This window comes from Scatophagus argus, chromosome 16 (genome assembly GCF_020382885.2).
Source record: "Scatophagus argus isolate fScaArg1 chromosome 16, fScaArg1.pri, whole genome shotgun sequence".
In the NCBI taxonomy this organism is placed as follows: Eukaryota; Metazoa; Chordata; class Actinopteri; family Scatophagidae; genus Scatophagus; species Scatophagus argus.
This window is the reverse complement of record NC_058508.1, coordinates 2,997,342-3,019,944: the sequence shown is the minus strand read 5'-3', so window position 1 is coordinate 3,019,944 and position 22,603 is coordinate 2,997,342. Positions and strand designations below refer to the sequence as shown.

The 22,603-nt window shown below is 41.4% G+C and overlaps 1 protein-coding gene across 1 annotated transcript; it reads right to left on the bottom strand.

Annotated features, from left to right (window-relative positions):
- Positions 1–15,003: 15,003 nt before the first annotated feature.
- Positions 15,004–20,517, bottom strand: hoxb2a (homeobox B2a). Its single transcript, XM_046416312.1, has 2 exons — positions 18,123–20,517; positions 15,004–16,564 (listed from the first exon to the last, which is right to left on the bottom strand). The coding sequence occupies exons 1-2, from the start codon at positions 18,604–18,606 to the stop codon at positions 15,711–15,713; spliced, it is 1,338 nt and encodes a 445-aa protein (XP_046272268.1). The 5' UTR covers positions 18,607–20,517; the 3' UTR covers positions 15,004–15,710.
- Between the last annotated feature and the right edge of the window lie 2,086 nt (positions 20,518–22,603).

Here is a 22,603-nt window from a genome sequence, read left to right as displayed (position 1 = left end):
GAAATCAGGACGAGTGGCGTGGGCGTGCGACAAGGAGGGAGGTTAATGATCAGTGAGGGGCTGAAAGGAAAGACAGGGAGCGCGAGTGGGCAGGAAGTCTGCAGGAACAGACCGGGACAAGAAGAAGAAGATTAAATGACGCCCACACGGCTGTCTGGAGACTGCAGGAGAGAGACAGGTCAAAAAGCCAGAGCTCCAGTATGTGAAAGTTTTTTTCAAATCATACACTAATTCAGTTGTACATTTGTTTGTTCAGTCTTTTTTCAGAGTACTTTTGACATGCGATATGGGTGCATTACCTGGGTAATGACATTTAGTATTCTATTATTTCAATTTTGCCTGCACTAAGATCAGATCTGAATAACGCACGTTGAGAGGATGGAGATGCTGGACTTTTCGTCATTACCAATTAATCTGTCATTGATTGTTCTCAATTAATAATGTCTTAAATGAGATCAAAAAACAATAGATACTCTCAGCACAGCTAATTCATTATGTGACTATGTTGTAAAAACATTTACCCACCAGTGTAGCCAACAGTCTTCTCAGATTTACCCACCAAAAATAGCTTAGCCCCAGTTGGTTCCTGACAGATGTTATGTATGGACCCATAGCATTCACATTAGTTGATTCAAGATAAGGTTGATTTGTGTCACAAGCACTAAAGCAGCCAATAGGAGGTCTCCACAGGTCATACGTCAGCAGCATCACAGCTTCATGTGCTCCTAAATCATGGTTAAGATTCCCCAAAATTTCCTTTTATTCAGATTTAGTAATTGCTGCTTCTGCTGCTCACTCCTCACTGCAGCTCTTCAAAGTCATTTGGGAGTTGAGATCAAGTCTGAGCACTTAGGAACATCATCAAGTCATCTAAGATGTTGGATGTGCTTCACTCTGAGTGGCTTCATAATAACTCTCATCACGGTGTGATTCAAATCATCTCAGTCTGCTGAATTCATTCCAGTTGAAGCGCACAAACATGTTTGTTTTCTTCTTATTCAGATAAGATAACCTTTGGCATGTTTCCGCACTAAAGGTGGTAATTTGATGAGCTGATTGGACTGTCAGCAGTACATTCATTCAGTTCATCATTTCCAGTTGGTAGACCTCAAGTTAGAAGAATTTCATTTTTAATTTATTTTGCAGTATAATACAGTTTTAAAATCTGGAGAGTCATGGTGCTCCCATTGGGGTGTCATAGCAACAGAGTAGGCTGCAGCCAATAGGAGTAACGACATCGTGTTTGTGTAATTACCCTCACTACCAGATGGGGGAGACAAAAGTTCTGCACTGGTAAACTGGCAATAGGCAAATATTTTTCTTTCCATATCATTATGAAGTAAATGTTGAGTGTACTTAATTCATGTATGGGTGTGGGATGGGTACACATTGTACACGTGTAGGCGCATTTGCATACGCACACAGTATGCCTGTAAACACTGTTTACCTGTTGGTTCAGAGGTAATCGGGACCAACTCCTGAAGGAAGTAGTCAGTATGATCGATACTCACAGATATTCATGAACTAAACATTACCTAATGATTCATTAATACGGGATCACCCCATCTGTTCCATCATAAGCCATTATTTTCTGCTATATCAATCCATTAGGAATGATTAGGGATGTACTTATCAACAGTTCATAAATTAGCAAATCATTCCTGATTTGTTCCTCACTAGTTTAGTTTTGTTCAACATTAGCTACTCTATACTGCGATGGATAGTCAAACGAACGCTGTACTGTCACTATTACAAAGTGAAAAACTGAATTTTAATATGGGTGTTTTAAATGATATGTGATGTATCTACTCAAACCTTATTGAAAGTTATTAATAAAATATCTTTTTAAAATATCTGTTAAATCCGACATATGGTTCACCAGCTAGTAGTACAAGCACTTGTTAATTTACCTGCTTCAAATGAAATAATTACAGTCTGCAGAAAGCAACAGACCTAGCCTATATGTGTTTTTAAAAAAGCTTTGAGAGAGAGCCAGTATGTGGTAACAAATAAATATATATTATGGTGATAGATGGAATTTCATTGTGCATACGCCTGAAATGAAGACTTCGTTATATATCAGGGAGCGTTTAATGGTCTGCTGCTTCTTGAGAGTGTTGCATTCTTGTTATGAGGATCCTTGTAATGTTGTTTCTAGTGATGACCACGCTAATGAGCTTATAGGATGCTTGGAGGGATTCAGAGTATTCATGTGTTGTGTATGTGCAGCAGTTATCCTGTAAGCACAAGCTTGTGTTATTGTTTGACACTGAAGAAAAACAAGACTTTGCTGCAATTTCTTGAACATGGATTCAACTGGAAAACGAATGTGTGACTTCAAACTAATGAACGAGAAACCCAGAGAATGTTTCTATTTTTTTGGTGCTCTTCAAGCTTCCAGGACTCAAGCTGCTTCTTAGCAGGCTGGCCTGTCATACCTTCTGTGGGGTCATGACCTCCAGGTTGGCTCAGCCTGGTTTCTGTCTTGTCTCAGGTCAGGAGAGGAATTTGAGCATCGGCTTCACCTCCAACTATCTGTTACTGTTTCTGACTGTTTGGTCTGCATATGTAGGATGTCTGTCCAAAGGGTTAATTTCGAATTAAAAATAATTATACACACTATGACCTTCATCATTACTTCAGATAAATATAGCAATCTGATTGGACAAATAATTTCTTTGTCCTTTTGCTTTTTTCACCCTGTCTCCTCTGACAGTCCTATCACACAGCTCAAATGACTCCGAACCAGGAAGTTATGCTCCAGTATTCCTGGAAAAGAGTGGGAATGTGCAAGTGTGTGTCTGTGTGTGTGTGGGTTTGTGTGTGAGATACGAGGAGCTTTTTGGAAAGCATGAAAGATGATATGGGAGAGAAACCGAAAGAGAGCCACTGACTGAGTGGAAGAGTGAGAGAAGCTGTGCATTCAGACTGCTGACCCTTGTTGCATTAGTGCTGAAACCTGAACCGCTGATGTAGACACATAACAGCATTTATTAACCATTATTAATAACATTTACACACTCACATCTCGCCTGATGGAGAAAGAAAATGTGAGCACAGCACATGAAATTAAAGTGTGAAATTAAACTGCTGCTGGGTGGTCCACCATATTGCAGCATACATTTTGCCGACATGTTACTAGTTCTTAGGCAATATGTGATGATAAACAAACCCTCCAGTTGGCTAGCTAGCTTCTAAACTTCACTGGAGTCAGAAGGTTATTTATCCCACCTCAGTGTATTTATGACTTACGGCCTTTTCGTACTCTGCTGTATTCCATTTTGTCTCTTCTTTCAATGGGAATACATTAAAGCTGTTCCTGGGAAGGTTTGATTCCATCTCCAAACTGACCTGTGAGGACCACAGCAATTATTTCATAACCCTCGTTTTTCATGTCTAAACATTTCATGGTTCCATTTTTACAAATGTGAGGATTTGCCGAGGGGGCATATTTGCTTTTATTGGAAAGTGGTTATGACATGCAGAAAAGTCGCTGGCTGAAATCAAACCAGCATACAAACAGCACACAAAAGCAACATACAATCCCTAACCCAACAAACAAACCAGCAACCATTCAGTTGCCAAGCTTTTCCAAGTAACATTTCAATGAACTGGACTGTTGTTTGTAGAAGAGCATTTTCACAGTGTTAGTCATACTTGTACTAAGTAAAGTATTTCCTCTATGTCTTCACCTCTTTGCCTATTAAGGTAATCCCATCTCTGGTACCGCCTTGGACTGGTTCAGGTCCTACCTGGCAAACAGGACTATGTGCGTAAGCCTTGTTGGTTCTGAGTCCCGCTCTGCTCCGCTGTCATATGGGGTTCCACAGGGTTCAATTTTAGGGCCCCTGCTTTTCTCACTGTACTTGCTGCCCCTGGGTTCCATCCTGAGAAAACATGGTATCTCTTTTCATTGTTACGCTGATGATACCCAGATCTATGTGCCACTGAAGAAGAAGGACGGGTTTTCCTTGAAACCACTTCTGTTATGTCTTGAAGACATTAAAGCCTGGATGTCTTTGAACTTTTTAAAATTTAATGAAAATAAAACAGAAGTGATGGTGTTCAGTCCCAGTGGCTCTTGTGAACCACTTCCTGTTGACTTAGGCCCCCTGCTGCCTTACAGGAAGCAAACAGTTTCAAACCTGGGTTTTAAGATGGACAGTGATTTTAAACTTGACCGGCAAATCGGTGCAATAGTTAAGTCCAGCTTCTTTCACCTTAGGCAGCTGGCAAAGGTGAAGCCCTTCCTTGCACAAAAGCACTTTGAAACAGTAATCCACGCCTTCATTACATCGCGGCTGGATTACTGTAACGCACTTTATCTTGGAGTCAGCCAGTCCTCCCTCGCGCGTCTCCAGGTAGTGCAAAATGCTGCTGCTCGCCTCCTAACTGGAACACGTAAGAGGGAGCACATTACTCCCATTTTAGCCTCTCTCCACTGGCTGCCTGTGCACTTTAGAGTCCATTTTAAGATTCTTTTATTTGTTTTTAAATCCTTAAATGGTCTCGCCCCGCCTTACCTCTCTGAGCTGCTCCGCCCATACACTCCTGCCCGGTGCCTCAGGTCATCTGAACAGTTGCTCCTGGAGTTACCAAGGGCTAAACGGAAGCTCAGAGGGGATAGGACCTTTTCTGTTGCTGGTCCCAAATTGTGGAATGACCTCCCATTATGCATTCGACAAGCCCCTTCACTGTCCGTTTTTAAAACACGTCTTAAGACCCATTTTTATTCCTTGGCTTTTAATCCAGCATGAGACCCTGTTTCTGTTTTTGCTTTAATATTATTTTAACATTGTTTTATCGTATATTATTGTTTTTATATTGTTCTTTGTTTTATATGTCTTATTTCATGTCCTATTTTATGTACAGCACTTTGTGTCAGCTGCAGCTGTTTTTAAAGGGCTTTATGAATAAAGTTGAGTTGAGTTGAGTAAAGAAATACTTAAAAATTCTAAAAAGTAATATATTTCCATGTTTGTTTATTTTTTTTTGTAACAAGTTAAGTGTATACCCACATCCCAGCTGCAGCCGCCACTTTACAGAAGGTGGCCCTGTGGGTAACCTGTGCGTGATGTGGTCTGGCAGGTTTGTTGTGGGAAGTTAGAAGTACCAACATATTGCTGCAGTCACAGAAAAGTGCTTCATGCTATAAATGGTAGTAAAGGTACTTTAATCGGCTGTATTGTGGCTAGACGCCCATAATAGACACCTGGAACAGTTAGTCAAAGGCTGTGTGCTGTGTTTGCTGTCACACAGGAGGAATAAAAAGCTCCTGTTCGTGCAGCGTTACTGCAGTGTCTTCCTACATTCAAAGTTGTGACAAATGTTACCTCTCCTGGACGAATGTCACCAACAGAAACACATTTACAGGAGACAGTGAGGGTCCATCAAAGCACTATGTCATGATTGCTGACTCAGCATATGCTGCATGCTGCCACCAAAGGAAACAGTCCATCAGCATATCTGTTGTAATGATGAGAGTTTGTGGTAAAGCAGACCCATTTCAGCCACACACCAATGGTGACTGGCTTCACTTATTTAATTTACTAACTTAGGTTTTTACCCACATTCGACGATTTGCACTGCCAACTGCTGGAGGAAATGCTGGTAATCTCAGCATCCATATGTTACCACCCATAAGCTTTTGTGTTTTGAATTTTTTTTCCTGTCGTTTATTTGGATGGCAGTTTGATAAATTATCTTGGAAGAGGACGGAGATCCAAATTTACGCCAAGAAGACATTTTCAAACTACTTCAAAATACTTCTGCCTGTTTGCAACCCTCTGGTAACTTTGGTTAATCAATAATTAGATATAATTGGATATTATCAACTCACTGTATTGTCATAATTGCTGTTTTCATGAATTTAAAATTTCATTATTTTTATTTGCTTGTGTAACAAGCATTCACAAGCTTATTTTACATGTGTTTAACAATTAAGACATTTCAACAATGACATGTTCTATCCAAATATTGTTTATCTTGCATCTCCACAGACATCTGAGAGGACATTCAAATATTGTAGATGATTTGCACATCCATAGACGTCCATGAGGAGTTACATGAAAAGTCGAACTTTGTGACACGATGGACGGACTGCGACAGAATTTTCATACTTCTCAAAAAGATTTTTATTTTGACTTCAGAGTTTTTTGAAAGCAGCCTCTAGTGGCCATGTGAAGAACTGCTGCTTAAGACAGCATCGGAATCAACATTCAGCTGTTGCAGTCACTGCTTGGAGCAATATTTAAACAAACACAAAATGTTCAACAGAGGTGAAAAGTTGGAGGACAAAGCATGTATGTATCACCCGTGTGTATGCAGAATGAGGATACTGGAGGAGAGTGGAGAGCAAAGGAAACAACTCAAAGCTGAAGGGGATTTTCCAGCTGGATCGCTGCCATCGGCTGTCTCTGATAAGACACTGTCAGCTTGGACACTCTTATCTACACAACACATTTACACCCAGGCTGGGACAGAGGAGAAGGGCCAAGAAGGACAGCGGTTCTAACGGCGGATCCAAACAGCAGTGAATGTATTCTACTAAGAAGTGGTGTGTGCCATCCGGGAGCCACAATGCCGGGACATGTTCGCGCCAAATGAGCAACAAAAGTGCCCAACAAATGGATTATTTCCTCCTCTTTGAGTAACCTTTGATAAAAACTACAGTGACCAGCTGTTTCAGGGGATGACTAAACCTTTTCAGCACATGATATGTGAAAGTATAACTTCTTGAGTGATTTTTAAAGATTTTTGTCTTCAATAAGATTTACCAGGTTTGGGTCTGAGATTCACAGAGAAGTCAGAGAGACAGGTTAAGTGGAATATCATCAACGGGTCCTGCAACAACTTGATGAGATTAAACTGAATAGACTGAGGCCCTGCGATTGACTGGCGACCAGTCCTGGGTGTACCCCGCCTCTCGCCCGTAGTCAGCTTCAGCTGGGATAGGCTCCAGCTCCCCTGCGACCCTGACGGATAAGCGGTATAGAAAATGGATGGATGGATGGATGGATGAATAGACTGAAACACTAAACACTCAAGAAACAGATACTCAGTATATGACAGTACTCATGGAAATACTTGAGGATGACAAAAATATCGCATCTAACAGTACTTCTATTGGAGGCTATGATTTTCAGCTTCTACCATGCAGAGAAAAACATTCCCAAAATTTACTGTAAGAATCTCAATAAAAAGGGGAAAAACACATTATAGTGGGAGAATGGTGTCCAAGTTATTCAGTGTTGTTTCAATGTGTGAAAGTATGAACAGGTACAACACCTTTAGGTAAAATTTATTGACTGGATTTTAAAGGTTTTTCCCACTCACTTCATCAAATATGCCATTTTCTTGGAGCTGACATCCAGTGGTGAGAATGAAGAGCTGCAGCTTAAGGCACACTGGGTCCAAGCCATAAAAACCAATGGGCACTGTGCTGCTGGTGTTACAGACAGGGTCACTAATTGGCAGGTATTTACCTTTGAATTATCTCAGTATGTTTCTGACTGGCTAGAGGTGAAACAGTCTTTTTTAAATTAGCTTGATTGCATTGTTCTCTATTGGAATGGCTTAACAGGCCATGAGTGATGTGCCATTTGAGGTGCTGTTTCTATTTGTTGCTCATAGTTAAAGTGCTGCATAGGAAAGAACATAGCAAGTACTACTCATACATCTTTTATTCAAGTGGTTACATCTCCAGTCTGATTGGGAGCAGCAGCAGCTGATAAAGACAAGATTTGTTTTGTGCTATGACAAAAGTACATATTAAATACATTCAGTGTGCGCAGAGAGTGTCTGATGTTCAGAAATGTGACATGATAGTCACTTGTTGTTAGACATGGTGTAAGATATAGTGCAAGTTGATCAGTCCCATATTTGCAGCACTGTGTGGCAGAACAACTTCACTTACCTCTGGACTCTTATTGCTGAACTGCAACAATTTTAGCCTTGAAAACAAGTTGTCTTTCAGTCAAAGCACCACCGAAAACATTTCACCGTATTTCATCAACAGTGTGTAGAACAATGAGCCCATATTGTGTTAATATTCAGTCTCTTCATTGAAATAAGTAGTCCCATATTCCTTTTAAATGTGGACATACTAGGCCCCTAAAGCTGATTCTGATTCTCATTTAGTCTACAAACACAGCAGCAGAAACCAAATGACAAACAGCCACTGTGCTCGAAGGAGTTCCAGATGGTTGGAAACTGCTTGATGGTTGTGGTCCACCTTTAGCTGTTTGGAAGCTATCTGTGTGTTTTAACAGTGAGCCAGGTCTCACTGGGTGTCAATTACCTGCAGTAAGGGCACCTCAGCGTCTCATCCAAATGCAGAGGGTGCTCTGTAATGACTTACACAGAGAAACCCTGGTGAAATCAAACACATCACCAATGCCTTTCTAAGCCTAAGCAACTAGTTTTTATGCCTAACTTATCCTAAGTGATGTTACATATTAAGAACATGTTTGAAAGGTTTTGGGGAAGGAAGTCTCTGCCCATCACCCACAGACACCAAAGGATAGCTTGTGCATCTGGATGCGACATGACGGGCGCTGACAAAGTGTATGGTATGTTATGAGATGAGAACATGTTGCAACAGCAGGTTCTTCTAATGATTCCAGTGTGTTTTTGCTCTTTAAAGTGTCACGCATCCTACTGTACGGAACAGCAACATGTTCTCACGTCTGTTCAATATATCTTAAGAAAACCTGTATTCACATGCTCTGAAAAACTATTTGCCAAATACTAACCATTAATCACCTATTGCTCAAATGCTAGAACCATGTGGAACCTTCACATACTGTGGAAAGTCACAACAAAGAGCAGTGAATAGGTTAGTGTGACAAAAATAATACCAGGATAAAAAGTAATATGCATATACTCATAGTCTTTTCTACTTTGTCTTATATCTCCTAAGTACCAAAGTTGACCCAGTGGGATTGTACACCAGAATTCTAAGCCTCATAAGTAATCAGTGACATCACATTTTAGGGAGATACAGGCTTTAAAAGGTTGCCTGGGTGGACAATACACTCTCTATTCCCTAATCAACACGTGCTGTCCACAGTTTATGAGTCAGCGCAAGTGAGAATGAGGTGTGTCCTTCAGAGGTGTGGAGGGGTTGGTTGGTTGTTTGAAGCCAAACCATGATCTTCAACGAGTCAGAGTGAGGGCACTGATCAATGACGCAAAAAGCTTATAATGTGTGACATGACTCATAAGACGCCTTTAAAAAAAGGTGTGTTATCTATACACCATGACATCATGTTGCACAACATGCATGGACAACCAATCGTGTTTTACATTTCACATATTGTCTTTGCTTCATTTGTCACCTTTTACCTTTCCACCATTATTGTACTGCACTGATCCATGCAACGCCGCTTCCGTCATTAAATAAAACAGCTCATTTTTTTTGCCACATTGTTTGATTTGCTCTGACAGTGGTTTCAAAAAGTAGTAATTAGCTTAAAAAAACATGGCTGCTGTTTAGAGGTCTGAGCTGCCCACTCAGCATTTTATTCACTGGCTGTTAATTGATGCAGTTGGATTGACTGACAATTGTCTGTGTTGGTCCCTTGGTAAATACCAGTAAATCCTGTGGAATGGCTCTTTATTGACCTATTAGAGAGAGACAGCAGGGGGGACTTTGGTGCATCAACACACACATACACACTGTGATTTGTGCTTGGTGTGTATCCTCCAAGGGTCTTACCTGACAACTCAATACACAGTGGTGTGTGTGTGTGTGTGTGTGAGAGAGAGAGAGAGAGAGAGAGAGAGAGAAGGAGACAGAGAGAGAGAGAGAGAGAAGGCTACACACACACCAAAAGCTGTGTATTGATGAGGCTCTCAGAGGCTGAAGCATTGACTCATCTGAAAAGCAGATGGTAACTTAGTAAAGTAGATGCTAATAAACACACAATTCATGTGCATGGGCATGCACACACACACACACACACACGCACACACACACACACACACACACACACACAGCATGTACATGGGTGAACCATGGCTGACTGTTTTTTCAGCAATGACTCTGCCCTGATCTTCAGTATCTTTTCTTTAAACATGATCTCTCTCACAGTGGGCAGCCATTTTGGCTCAGAGTAGAGGACGGGGAGTCAGTGTGGGAACACTGACAAATTGTTCAGGGCCCAAAACATCTCAAATAAATTACACTTGTAGATAATGAAGTGGAATGGTTTACCTAATGTGTTATTTTAGAGATTTGCAGTAAATCATGTATTTTTAAAAAATAGATTTCAGAGAGATCCAAAGTCAGAGGGCACAAGCACAATGTTACTGTGCTCTGTGAACGTGAATCACATAAGGCAAAAACAATGTAGAATAGTCCTTGGATTCAATATCTAACATCATCTAAATTCTTTCAAGGACCAGTTGTTTGACCTCATGTAACCTGTAGTGCAGCAGCACTATGGATATGTAGGGCTATTCAGACTAGCTTGGCTTTAATCTATTTGTGATATCATACTCAAACAACTCAGTGAACAAACAAGAAGATGTTTCTGACGAGAGAGATTCAATTATAAGACCTTAATACAGACAACATTTGGGCTGCCACTTTGTGAGAGATCTGTCTGACTGCTGTTTAACCTTGCCATTATGCAATAATGCACTTAAAGTGATGGTAATCTATTGATATCCATCTATTCTCACTCTCAAATAAGCCATTAAGTATTTAATTATAAATGTTAGTAAGCCATAAATAAAGTTTTTATCCTCAAATAATTTGTGATGTTTGCAGCTGCAAATGTTAAGAAGCTGTTAATCTATGGAGCAGTGCAAAAGATATTGTTATTATGGTTTAGTACAAAAGGTGACTCATTAAAAAGTGGTGCCATAATTTACCTTTTGTTGTCTTTTCAAAACTATGTTGAACCTATGATACTAAGCTCATGTAGTATGAGGCCTGGCACAAAGTGACAGTTCTCCCTTTTTTATTTAATCCCACCACTTTGACTTGCAGGTTGCCACGTGTGCCAGCAGTAGGGCTGTCTGTGTGTCTGAGGGTAAAGTTTCCTCCTGACACCTGGGATGATAAAAATTCACTGCTCACACATTTCACCACTGCTCCTAAGTGGGTGATCTATCACGCCTGAGTTATGCAATATCACACACACATACACACACACACACAGGCAGAAATCATAACAGTGATGGTGACGGTGATGCAAGAGATAAAGGAGCAGTCCGCGTATTGCAGCATGGCAGCGGGTCGACAGGCGGTGACAGCCAGGAGAGAGAGAGATTACTGGAACACACGCACAATCTCTCCCTCACACACACACATATACAGACACTCGGAAGGTGAGATATGTCTCCCAGCATAGAGATGTACTCTTCTGTAATCTCTTTGTCTACAAGATACACTTAGATGGATGGTTACAGGACAGAGAGAGAGAAAGAGAGAGAGAATGTGATGCAGTTTATACTGTAAGTGCCAGTCTTTAGTCTGTGCCACATTTGAAACACTTTTTTATGTGGGCTTAATAAATAGTTATTATGTTCAGTCTACATTTAGTTTTATGATGGAATGATGGTAAATTTTTAATTTTTAGGAAGGATAGCTGAAATTTTCTTTATGGCTTTCTAAATACAATATCCACCTGCTATATGTACGTTGAAGGAGTTACTGCTTTTTATGATCATGGTAATGCATGATTACTGAAACATATGTCCACAGCCTTCATTCCCTGTGCAAAGATACATTCTAAACTCAAGCTAAGACTAATGAGCAAGATCAGTTAATTTATCTGTCTGATTTATTGCTGTTCTTTTATTGTCATGGTGACAACTGAGCAACCAAGAAGTCACAAAAGAAAAAAAAACACTAAATGAAGAAGCACAATACATTTTGTATTGAAAAGTCTCGCTTTGGAAGACACCCACTTGATTTTTGACACCCACAAATTCTCCAATAATCATTTACACACCTGGCTGAGAGCCAATCACATACAACTGCAGATGTGGTCTGGTCAATATCACGATATCACATTGGTTGGTAAAACTGTGAAAGTCTAAAGTAAATGCATTGAATTTCTTTCTTACCAAGAGTTGGATAAGCAGATCAATGTATACAGCTGGAACCAGCGGGTGTTTAACCTAGCTCAGCATAAAGACTGGTAAGTGTCTCTATTGCAAACACTTGTGGAACCAAACTTATAAAAAGCCACACCATGGAGGTTGTTTAAAGAGACATGCTGAAACATTGTCAATTCTCTATTGGCCATTTCATTTTAACTCAGTGTTTTAAATAATGGGTGGAATTCTACAGTCTATTTTAAATTCATGTGTTTGAAATGGAACTTTGTCCGTAAGGGGATTCCAGTACATCAGCAGTGTCTTAGATATAGGAGTTCCCCTTGGTTACATATTGGGACCACTGTTGTTTGACATTACACATATAATGTTAATTTTCATACGGATTTACCTTTTTTTTTTGATTAGTATCCTGCAGAGTGAACCCTGTATGTCCAAGAAAATATGACAGCGTGTGACTGCTGCTTCAAAACCTGTTCTTATTCATAAACAAATACCACCGTGTCACCACGTGGGCCTGAGCCAACCATAACTAGACTTCAATCAGTAGAAAACCCTGCTGCCACACAGTTCCAGAATGCCAGTTTTAGTTACTATTTAGCATTTTAGGACAAACTTGGGTCTTGCCCTCCAACACATTTTTGATACTGGCCTTTAAGGGGTCTGAAGGATGAGACTGAACATTAAATGCCTTTGCTGTGTACCCCCTAAGCAGATGTACATTAGGAAAATGAGTTCACCTCTTTTGAATCTCTTCTTACAACACACTTACATTCTTAACAGGGTTTTGTTGGACATCATTCTTTAAACAGCATTTTTTTTCTTGTGAAAGAATAAATGTTTATTCTCTTTAAATGTATCTGCTGTATTTGTAATTTTTTGTCACTTTTTGTCATATAAACATCGTGCAGTTTCTTCTTATTATTATTATTATTGTTATTATTATTATTGCTAAAATCACACATGCTGATTAGTTGGAACAAGATTCAGAAGGTTTTTAGAATAGTAGTTGGATAATGTTATGTCAACCAAGTTAGATTGAACGATACAAAACATCCTGCTGCATAATAATAGTATTGGAGCTGATGTTCAGGAGCTGCCAAACGTACAAAGGTATATTTTCTGGTAGTGTTTCTGCAGGAAGAGGTTGTTGTATGTTGTATGTTGTATTGCACAATTTAAAATTCATCCTCACATGCATAGATGTCAGCTGACTTTGTCTCAGTTCAATTTTGTATGTCTTCTAGTTACCACAGAATCGCCTTTAGTACGCGTATCTAACATGAGTGTGTAATTATCAGACGAGCTACAGTAAATAACAGTAGATCCCTGAATTAATTTATTACATGCTTTGCCACAGTTCAATACGGAGCTATGTAATGCTTAAATGAGGCCCAGATAAAGAAATAAGGTTTCTCTCTGTGGTTAAAAAGACAATCAGAGAGCACCACTGGGAGTTTAGCCTCTTCATTCTGGGTTTGATTTACTCTTACAGTTGTTTCAGCTTAAGTTACACACCAAGCTTCTCAGCTGAACACAAATTATTATTGCATATGTGGTATAGAGAAATAAAATGAATGTTGTGTATTTGAAGAGTAAGGAAAGTATTTTTGGGAATCAAAGTGCTTTCTCCCTTTGCATGCATGAGGTAAAAAGAAAGACTTTTAAGTGTTTCTATTTTCTTGTCTTCTTTGAAACAGCAACTTTGCAGGTTTTTGAAAATTTGATTTAGGTCTAAAACTTCATATATTTATTTTTATTTTTATTATTATTATTATTATTGTTGTTGTTGTTGTTGTTGTTGTTGTTGTTAAAAAAATAGAGCAACCTGCCCCCCAGTAATAGCCTATTTCTTTCATTTCCTCTCTCTTGAATACAGACACACACACACACACACACATACACCATGCCTGTCACAGTGAGCCAGTCATCCTGTAATGGCTGCCACTGCTCATTGTTCACATCCTGCTTTGTCCTCAGCGCCATTTTGACTCTGCCTGAGGAGGAGCAGCTAGTTAGCATCACACCCACACACCAATAGCAGAGAGCTAGCCATGCTAACTCAAAGTTAACTCCACATTCACCCTACTAACCTCATAATGAGAGTGAATTTGCAATGTGGGGATCCAGTTATCTTCTGTGCTCATGAACTACAAAAAAGGAGCCTGAGTTGTGCTACATTGTGGTCAGTTCTGGCATTCACACACTCTCAGTAAAAGGCTACATTGTAGCTACACTGCTGTTCTCACATGATGGAAGCTACAGCTATTGGAGGGCCATGCTATGCTAGCCATTAGCTCCTACTCAGAGCAAGCAGAGGGCTACCCATGCTATGCTAACGAGTGACAGAGGAAAACAATGATCCTGCTCTGCCCTCAGACTGTTTCTCCTCTTTTTATCTGCTCTGGAAAATATCACATTCTTTCTCAAAGTCATTTTGTCAGGGTTATCTCTGTGTAAATACAAAAGTTGAACCATACTGGGCCATACCAGGCTATATCAGGCTACATAATTATCCTGTGTTATAAGTGTGGGAACGCCAGTCAGAGTCATGCCTATATTTGCATTTAGTCCATACTATGAAACCAACTTTCAATATACATTAGAAGAAACTATTATTTTTAAAATGTCATTATAATAGCAAAATGACAGTTAGAATTATAATAAACCCGTACATTATAGGCTCATGGTTCATTGCAATGTATAAATGTATTATAAAATGATAAATAGTCTACTAGGCAACAAGTAACAGCAACCAGACAAATAAATCGATAGGAGGTCGACTGACGTTGAATGCTCACTTTGTTTTAAATTTGGGCTATTATAAAACCGCACTGTATTTTTGGTGTATATGTCCTTACTGCGTGGCATTTTAAAATTCAGCATTTCTTAAATTCATATAGCCTATAAAACAAAACGACATGGGCCACATCGTAAATGTTTATGTGTTTTTTTTATTATCATTGTTATTATTATTCCACTATGAAAATATATGTACAATAAATAATTTGGATTTTCACTATTAAAGAATCTCAATAAATAAACTAGGGTCTAAAACTCGGGTCATCAGCAGGGCTTCTCTCGTCTCGTTCAGAGAGAATGAATTCATTCTTCACTTCAGATTTTCTAAGAGCAGTCCAGCTATCTGCACCTAGACTCCGTGAACAGTTCCTGAGAAGTTATTAAGGATCCATGAAGCTGCACTAGAATAACGAAACAAATCCACACATACTGGTAAGGGTTCAGAATTTTAAACAAGAAAGGCAATAAATACCTGAAATTTGGACAAGGGGAGAAAATAAATCCACAACGTTTCGATCGTGGGAGATAGAGAGAGAGAGAGAAAAACAATTTCCCTTCGATGTTTAAAATAAAAATAAAAATAAACTGCGTCGCTCTTAAACTACATTATAGCCGCAAAGAAAAACCAGCAAGAAGACGATAAAAAATATATTTCAAAACGGAACAGAATTTTCATTTAGAAGTGTTTCAGGAATGTTGCCGAGAAGCTTTAATGCTTTTTTTAAACAACAGAGTCCCCGCCGAGTGCTGTGTCCTCCGCTCGATTGTTCATCCACACAGACAGGCCGTCCGCCACTCCTTCCCTTGTTAGTAAATCGTCTTTTTGCTGAAACGTTCCCTCAGAAGTTGAGGTGCTGCAGGTCTATGGTGCACAGTGTGCTTGTGAACAGGTCGAAGTCCTCCTCGGAGAAATCCACCGGACTATCCAGTGAGCTCTGCAGGCTGGGTGACAGACAGGCGTCCCCGGCAAAGAAGGTCAGGTCGGGCAGCGTGGATGATGATGAGGAGGTGGCGGGAGGAGCCGATGAGGAGGTGGAGGTGATGGTGGAGTCCCGCTGCTCGGAGAACGACGGATCCGCTGCTGCTGCTGCTGCTGCTGCGGGCCCGGCCTCGCTGAGCTGCATCAGGCCCGGGGTGTCAGCGGAGTTCGTGGCTGTGAACGCCGGCGGGGAGTGGTGAGTCGCAGCAGGGTCAGAGGAACCAGAAGCCCCTGGCAGCTGTGGGCGTTCGGGGCGGCTCAGACGGCCTCCCTCCTCCGGCGTGGGCTGTGCATTGTCCCCGCTGTCACTGGCGTAGGCGGCCGAAGATGGATTGCCGCTCGTCGGCTCGCTCTCAGATGTAGCTTCGCCGGTTCCAGATGCTTCGAGCGGCTGGCTTGAATACGGGGATGAGGCATCGGCGCCTTCGAGAGGCTCAAATCCCCCCGGGTCGCTGGATTCATGACCGCCTCCACCACCCCCGTCCCGGTGGTGCGTCGTCTGGCGCTTGTGTTTCATCCGGCGGTTCTGGAACCAAACTTTGACCTGCCGCTCGGTCAGATCCAAAAGGGCGGCGATCTCTACCCTCCTGGGCCGACATAAGTACTTGTTGAAGTGGAATTCCTTCTCCAACTCCAGCAGCTGTGTGTTAGTGTAGGCGGTGCGCAGCCGACGAGACCCGGCTCCTCCACCATCCAGACTCGCCTGGCTCGGGTCTGGAGCGAGACAAAGACAAATAAAAGAGGAAGAATTGTGAGAAATTATGTGAAAGATTTATTGTGCAAAAAATCTTTTGCAGATAGTCTCGTTTTTTATTTTAATTTTATATTTCAACTCGGCTTCAAATTGTTATCTACTTAATGAGAGTCCCGTAAAACCTCTACAATATTACTACGTGCAAGATTTGCAGCCAAGAAATAAGCTGCTTCAGCACGGAGCAGAAATCCCCTCGGCTCTTCTGTCTGTAATAAAACAGTAATAAAACACAAAAAGTCTCATAAAAAAAAATACTCCATCCAATTACAGTAGCAGCCAAAGCCATAACTGTGAGAGCGGACCAATTTGGTGCTGGTAAAAAAAAAATAATAATAATAATAAAAGAAAACGCAGATTAAGACGAATGATCATATTGTCAAAGTGGGTTTCACTCCTCTGTCAGCCTGGAGTGCAGCGAGCCTGCTGCGAGAAGCTGCAGCATGTGATCAGAGAGATGCAAAGAGAGCAAAATAAATATATCATGAGACAGAGAGGAAATGTGCAAGGAAATGTGGGAATGTTGATGTGAAACGAATGTGTCAGAAACATAACTGAAGCTCTGAAAGGGCTTTGCGAATGAGACCAGAAAAGGCAGGAAATTGGGCGAGAAAGAAAGACGAGAAAACAAAGAATTTCCATTAAAAATGAATGGGGTTGGGAATGTGTGTGGAAATAAGAGGAAATAGACTTTTAAAATGCAGTGACTGTTATGGAGGTCAGTGTAAAAGACAGAAATGACCTAAACTGTGTGTGTATCCTGCGTGAATGTATCTTATACCCCCCATCCCCCACCCCAACATATTTTTTTTGTGCTTTGGCTCGCCATTATATTTCCTACCTCCATCCAATATGGCTACCATCTCCGTTGTGTTATGAATATATAATACCAGGGTGATGCTACTGCTGATATCAAATCACACCACCCAATGAACGGAACGACGCAGGCTGCAGCAACAGTCATCTGCAGGGTGGATAAAAACAAAAACAAACAAAAAAAAACCCCACTCTGTGCGTCTTTATGTCCGATAATTAATTCTATATGGACTGGGTGCATTTTGACCATTTTGGCTAAAAGATGCTAGAGAAGTAACAGGACGCTGGTGTGAAAGGTTTGCAGTCAGTGTCAGGCTGGTTTCTAATGTGATCCTAAAAATGAGATAACGAGTGTAAGACGTTAAAATATTTAAAAGCATGATCAGAGAGTGTGCAAAGCACTGCAGCATAATGCAGTGGTCTCGATATGGCTTCCCTGTTGACACAGCATCCCAGCACTGCACACACACACACACACACACACATGCAAGAAGGAAAAAGACAATGCTATCTAAGCACATCCATGCGGTACGTAATGCAATGTGGGTTATTTCTGAAGTGAAAATGAAATGAAGATGCAGGCAGAAAATGAAAGCATAGGTTGTACACCCCTCACACTACCACCATGCACATGCACGCGCACACACATACACACAAACGCACACTCACACACACACACTGCCTCCTGCATCCCAGCATACCGACCTGTGGGCGACTCGATGCCCGCCGAAGCGTACCCGGAGGCGGTCGGCGATGGGGAGGACGAGGCAGGCGGGATGATGGATCCGCCACCACTGGAACTGCTCCCAGGCTTGGGGCATTTCTTTGATGACTTCTTCTCCTTCATCCAGGGGAACTCGTGGGCCAGCGGACCGACCGGGGCTGCCGTCGCCGTGGCAGGGGCCTGACCGGACGGACAGGGCTGCTGGGCGGCTCGGTGGTGCGTCTGGAGGCCATTAGTGGCGGAGGTTCTCCGGTTCTGCTGGCTCCTAGCAGTCGGTCTCGGCTGGCTGGCTGTGCAGGGGCTGAGGCTGGGGATGGTGTGCTCGAAGGGAGGCGGAATTACTGTCGACTCCTTGATTGATGAAGTTTGAAATGACTCCAGGACGGCTGGGAAGGACGTCAGGCACTCTGCTAGGGACGGCTGGCTGTTTATAAAACCGATCTCCCTCTCAAATTCAAAATTCATAGCTCCCTCAAACCGGTTTCACTCTCAAACGGCGAGACCCCCGAACAATCCCTTCCCCAAAATAAAAAAAAGCAAAACACATGCACGCACACACGCTCACGCACGCACACAACACAATATGGCTTTAAAAAAAAATAAAACGAAATGAAAAAACGCACGAGCATGTAGGCTCCCCACCGCAATGGCGTAAATGCGGTGCCTATATAATAATTGTGTATATTGGTGATATTACTAGCGTATGGGGACCTGGGTAGGCTAAACTGAAGAACTATGGGGCGAAATTGCAGCCAATTCCTGGTCATGTGACCCTCAATAGCCAATCGTAAGCCCGGGCCTGGCGGCGGCGATGGCTGTGGGAAGCAGCATTATTATTTTTCCACCAAATGCTCTGGGAAAGAAAGGCTCCATCAACGGATAGGTGCTATTGTTTTGTCATAACGGGGGGTAAATTTTCGGGGCGAAAAAAACGGGAAGGCTGCCGGTCGCCATGTGCGCTGTGTGGGCGGCGGGTCTGCGCATCCCGGCCCGGCGTTACGCACAAACAAAAGAGCATCTTTCGGACATTTTTTTCGGTCCTCTGGGTGATGTAATGACGGTTAACATTAGGTGAACGGAGCAGGTCAGCGCCGTTTACAATATGGCTCCATCAGAAAAAAAAAACCTAGCGTTTACAGCACTCAGCTCATTAATCTTATAAAGTGTGACAGAAGCTAAAAATCCCCAACTTAGAAAACTTGGAGAGGGTTTTAGATGGCACAGCAGCTCAGGAGGAGAGGATGATGAAGATTTCTACTCAGCAGATTGACTACTAACAGAGCTGAGAGACAGACACTTAGATATAACTGTGAAGAGAGGCAGAGAGAGGGAGCCTGTTGGCGTGTAAGTGCATTTTTTGTATTTAAAAGCTTTCTTCATATTTTGGGGATGGTGTTGTTTTTTTAAAAAACAGGCCTAGTTGTTGGAGCTTTAGTCAGCGTGTCTACGAGCGCGACAGAAGCCTGAATAGCTTCTGTCTAAATATAATCTCACTAAAATAGTTTGTGCACACAGGCTCCAAGATTCTCGTTACAGAATTGCCATGGGTCTCTCACCCTCGCTCTCCACTGTGATGTGTGTGTGTTAAAATGTTCGGAGTGTTTACGCAGAGAGAGAGGGAGAGTTCACAGCGAGGTCGCTCCTCGCAACTGAAAAAAAAAGAAAGAGGAGAGAGCGCAGGCCTCCTGTTCCCCCTAATATTAAAAATAATAACAGAGCAGCAGTAATCTGACTGCTAATAGTAAGTGAGAGTGTGATGAGTGGCTTTCGGATTAGAGAGATCTTTTTATGAAGATGAGGAAAGAGTTTAACAGAGGATAGCCTATTTTGGGGAGGGCCGGAGGAGCCCCGAGTGGGAAAAAAAAGAAGTGCGGTGATCAATCTTTCTCTCCCCGCAAAGGACCTGACAGCAGCCCCTCTCTCTCCATAAATAACAAGGAAAACCTCCAGTCTTACTCTCTCTGTCGCTCTTCTTTTAGGGCCAATGTTCGCCATGTTTTATTTTTGATTTGCTTTTATGCGCAGGAAACATATCACTCAGAAATGTTTTATCTGTTACAGTAAGAGAAGAAAAAAAAGAGAAACGTCTCAGACACCAGGGGCAAATGGATATAACTTATTTTATTTTAGGCTCCCTATCTTTCCCATGCCATTTGGTTTCGCCCCCTGACTCTGCAACAGAGGCAGAGAAAGGGGAAATGTGTGTGGGAGTGACGGCCATTGAGCGCAGTTGAAAACGCAGGCAGCGTGTAGGCCGAGGCTGCATGAACACACAGCACACACACAAGCCCCAACACAACACAAAGTGCTGACTGAGCTCCAGCATCACAACACACTGCTGTCTTTTCTTCGCCTCATTTTTATTCCGTCAACATTTTGTAGATGTATATATATATATATATATGTGTGTATGTGTGTTTTGTTTTGTTTTGGGAAAATTCCTACAACTTTTTGGGCAATTTTGATGAAGCTTTTTTCCAGGCTTCTCCTTTTTTATTTTTTATTTTTTTAATTATTTTATTTTATTTGGAAATACACAAAGCCTGATTGATCGACTCAAGAGGATTTATTTTATTTTATTTTATTTTATTTTATTTAGCAGTCAGCTCTTTTGTTTTGGGGTTACTGGTGATAAATGCAGGGCGAACCATTTTTTTAAAATAATTTTGTCCAATTTATAATGTAATTGCTAATTAATTGCCAATTGTCATTTTGGTGGATCCAAGACCAGTTTCCGGTAAAATAAATAAAAGAAAAAGATAAAAAGGAAAGCTTTAGATGTAGGCTAACTCTTAATGATTTGTTGTCCCTCCTTCAGTTTAATCTACCGCGTGTTAAAATGACAAGGATTTGTTAGTACTTCTCTTGCTACTATTTCTACTACTACTACTACCACTGCTACTATTATTGGTAGTAGTATATATACTTTAGTTACACTGAGAGCTTGTGCATGATAAACCAAGACATTTGATGACATGTGACAGATAACTTATTTCCTGCCTAATACGCATAAGTAAGTCATAAACTTATCGGCAGTTTTAATGTTTTAAACTTCAACAAATCAGTATATGTGCCTGCTGCGAGCGTGTTTTGCTGTAGTATTTTCGGCGTTTTCAGCAGTGACTGAGTTTCTGAAGCCGAGCCGAGCTCTCACTCTGTTTTTATGAGGCAATAAATTAGATCCAATCTCTGCTTATTGGTGTTTTTATTGTCTGTTAGTCCAACTGAGATGTAAAGGGAAGTACGGCCATTATTTATGGGAGCCTGATTTATGTCCCAAGTTTTATGCTGCTCTCAGGTCTCTGAGCACGCGCTCACAGAGAGAGAGAGAGAGAGAGAGAGGTGGGGGTTAGAGACCACGTGACCACGCCAAGGCGCAGGCCTCGGGGCTTTTTTTTTGTCATAAACATCAACATAGCAAGCAGGAGGATCAGCGCGTTTGTGTGTGTGGAAAGCAGAAAAAGAAAAGCTGAACGGAGAAAATGTGAAGATGAGACGGCAGAGCTGCGTCTCTGACTCTTGACTGTCTGCTTTGGAACCATAAATCAGCTAAAAGTTACTCGCACTTCAGATCTTAACTCAGGGTCCACTCAGTTTGTTGCTCACCATTTTCATTTTCATTTTCAGAGCAGCTTTAGAAGTCAGACCAGACATACATTTTCCAAAATTGAAATAAAAATTTCCAAAATATCAAGACAAGTTTGGTGTGACTTTGAGGTTTTACTGTAATCGAACACAGATGTTGACCAATAGTTTGGAGAAGATTCCCTCTTAGAAAGTGCTCTCAGTTTTAGTATTGGATTAGTTTCTGGCTCTGATCGTAGATCTTCACTGGGATGCAGCCTAGTATCTGACATCAGCATTGGTGGGTCATTGATGCTGTTAATCAGCGGTAATCAGCTACCAGCTGAATAACAATCATCCACCTCCTTGTAAAGCATAAAGGAGAGTTGAAGCAGATATGAGGCTTTCCTAAAGGTAAAGATGTTTTTTCTTTGTGCTTCTGACATGTTACATGTGGCTCTGGGTTTCAGATTTAATTATTGGGAAAGTTTTAAGACAGTGATGCCAAGCTTTAGCCTGAGGTGCTGACCTGATATTCAATACTGGCATCAGTGTCAGGTCATCTCTCAACCACAGACATGATGAAAGAAGTCACAGTAGATCTGGGATTTGTGAACAATGGTAGAATGTGCATGAAGAATGCACACAAGAATACACACCATTCCCACACTGGGACACAGACCAGATATTCACTGTACATAACTGTGGCGTACTAAACTCAAACTGTCTGAAAACAACGGTGATGTCTAGTGTCTGTAAAATATTAACTTTTCAGTATGTACAAAAAGCATGTTTTGGGCTCCATCACTTTCCGTCTATTGAAGTCAGTTGATTTTGAAGAGCTTAATGCTTGCAAATTATTTGTTAACACTTTCTATGAAGACCATATCTATAATGT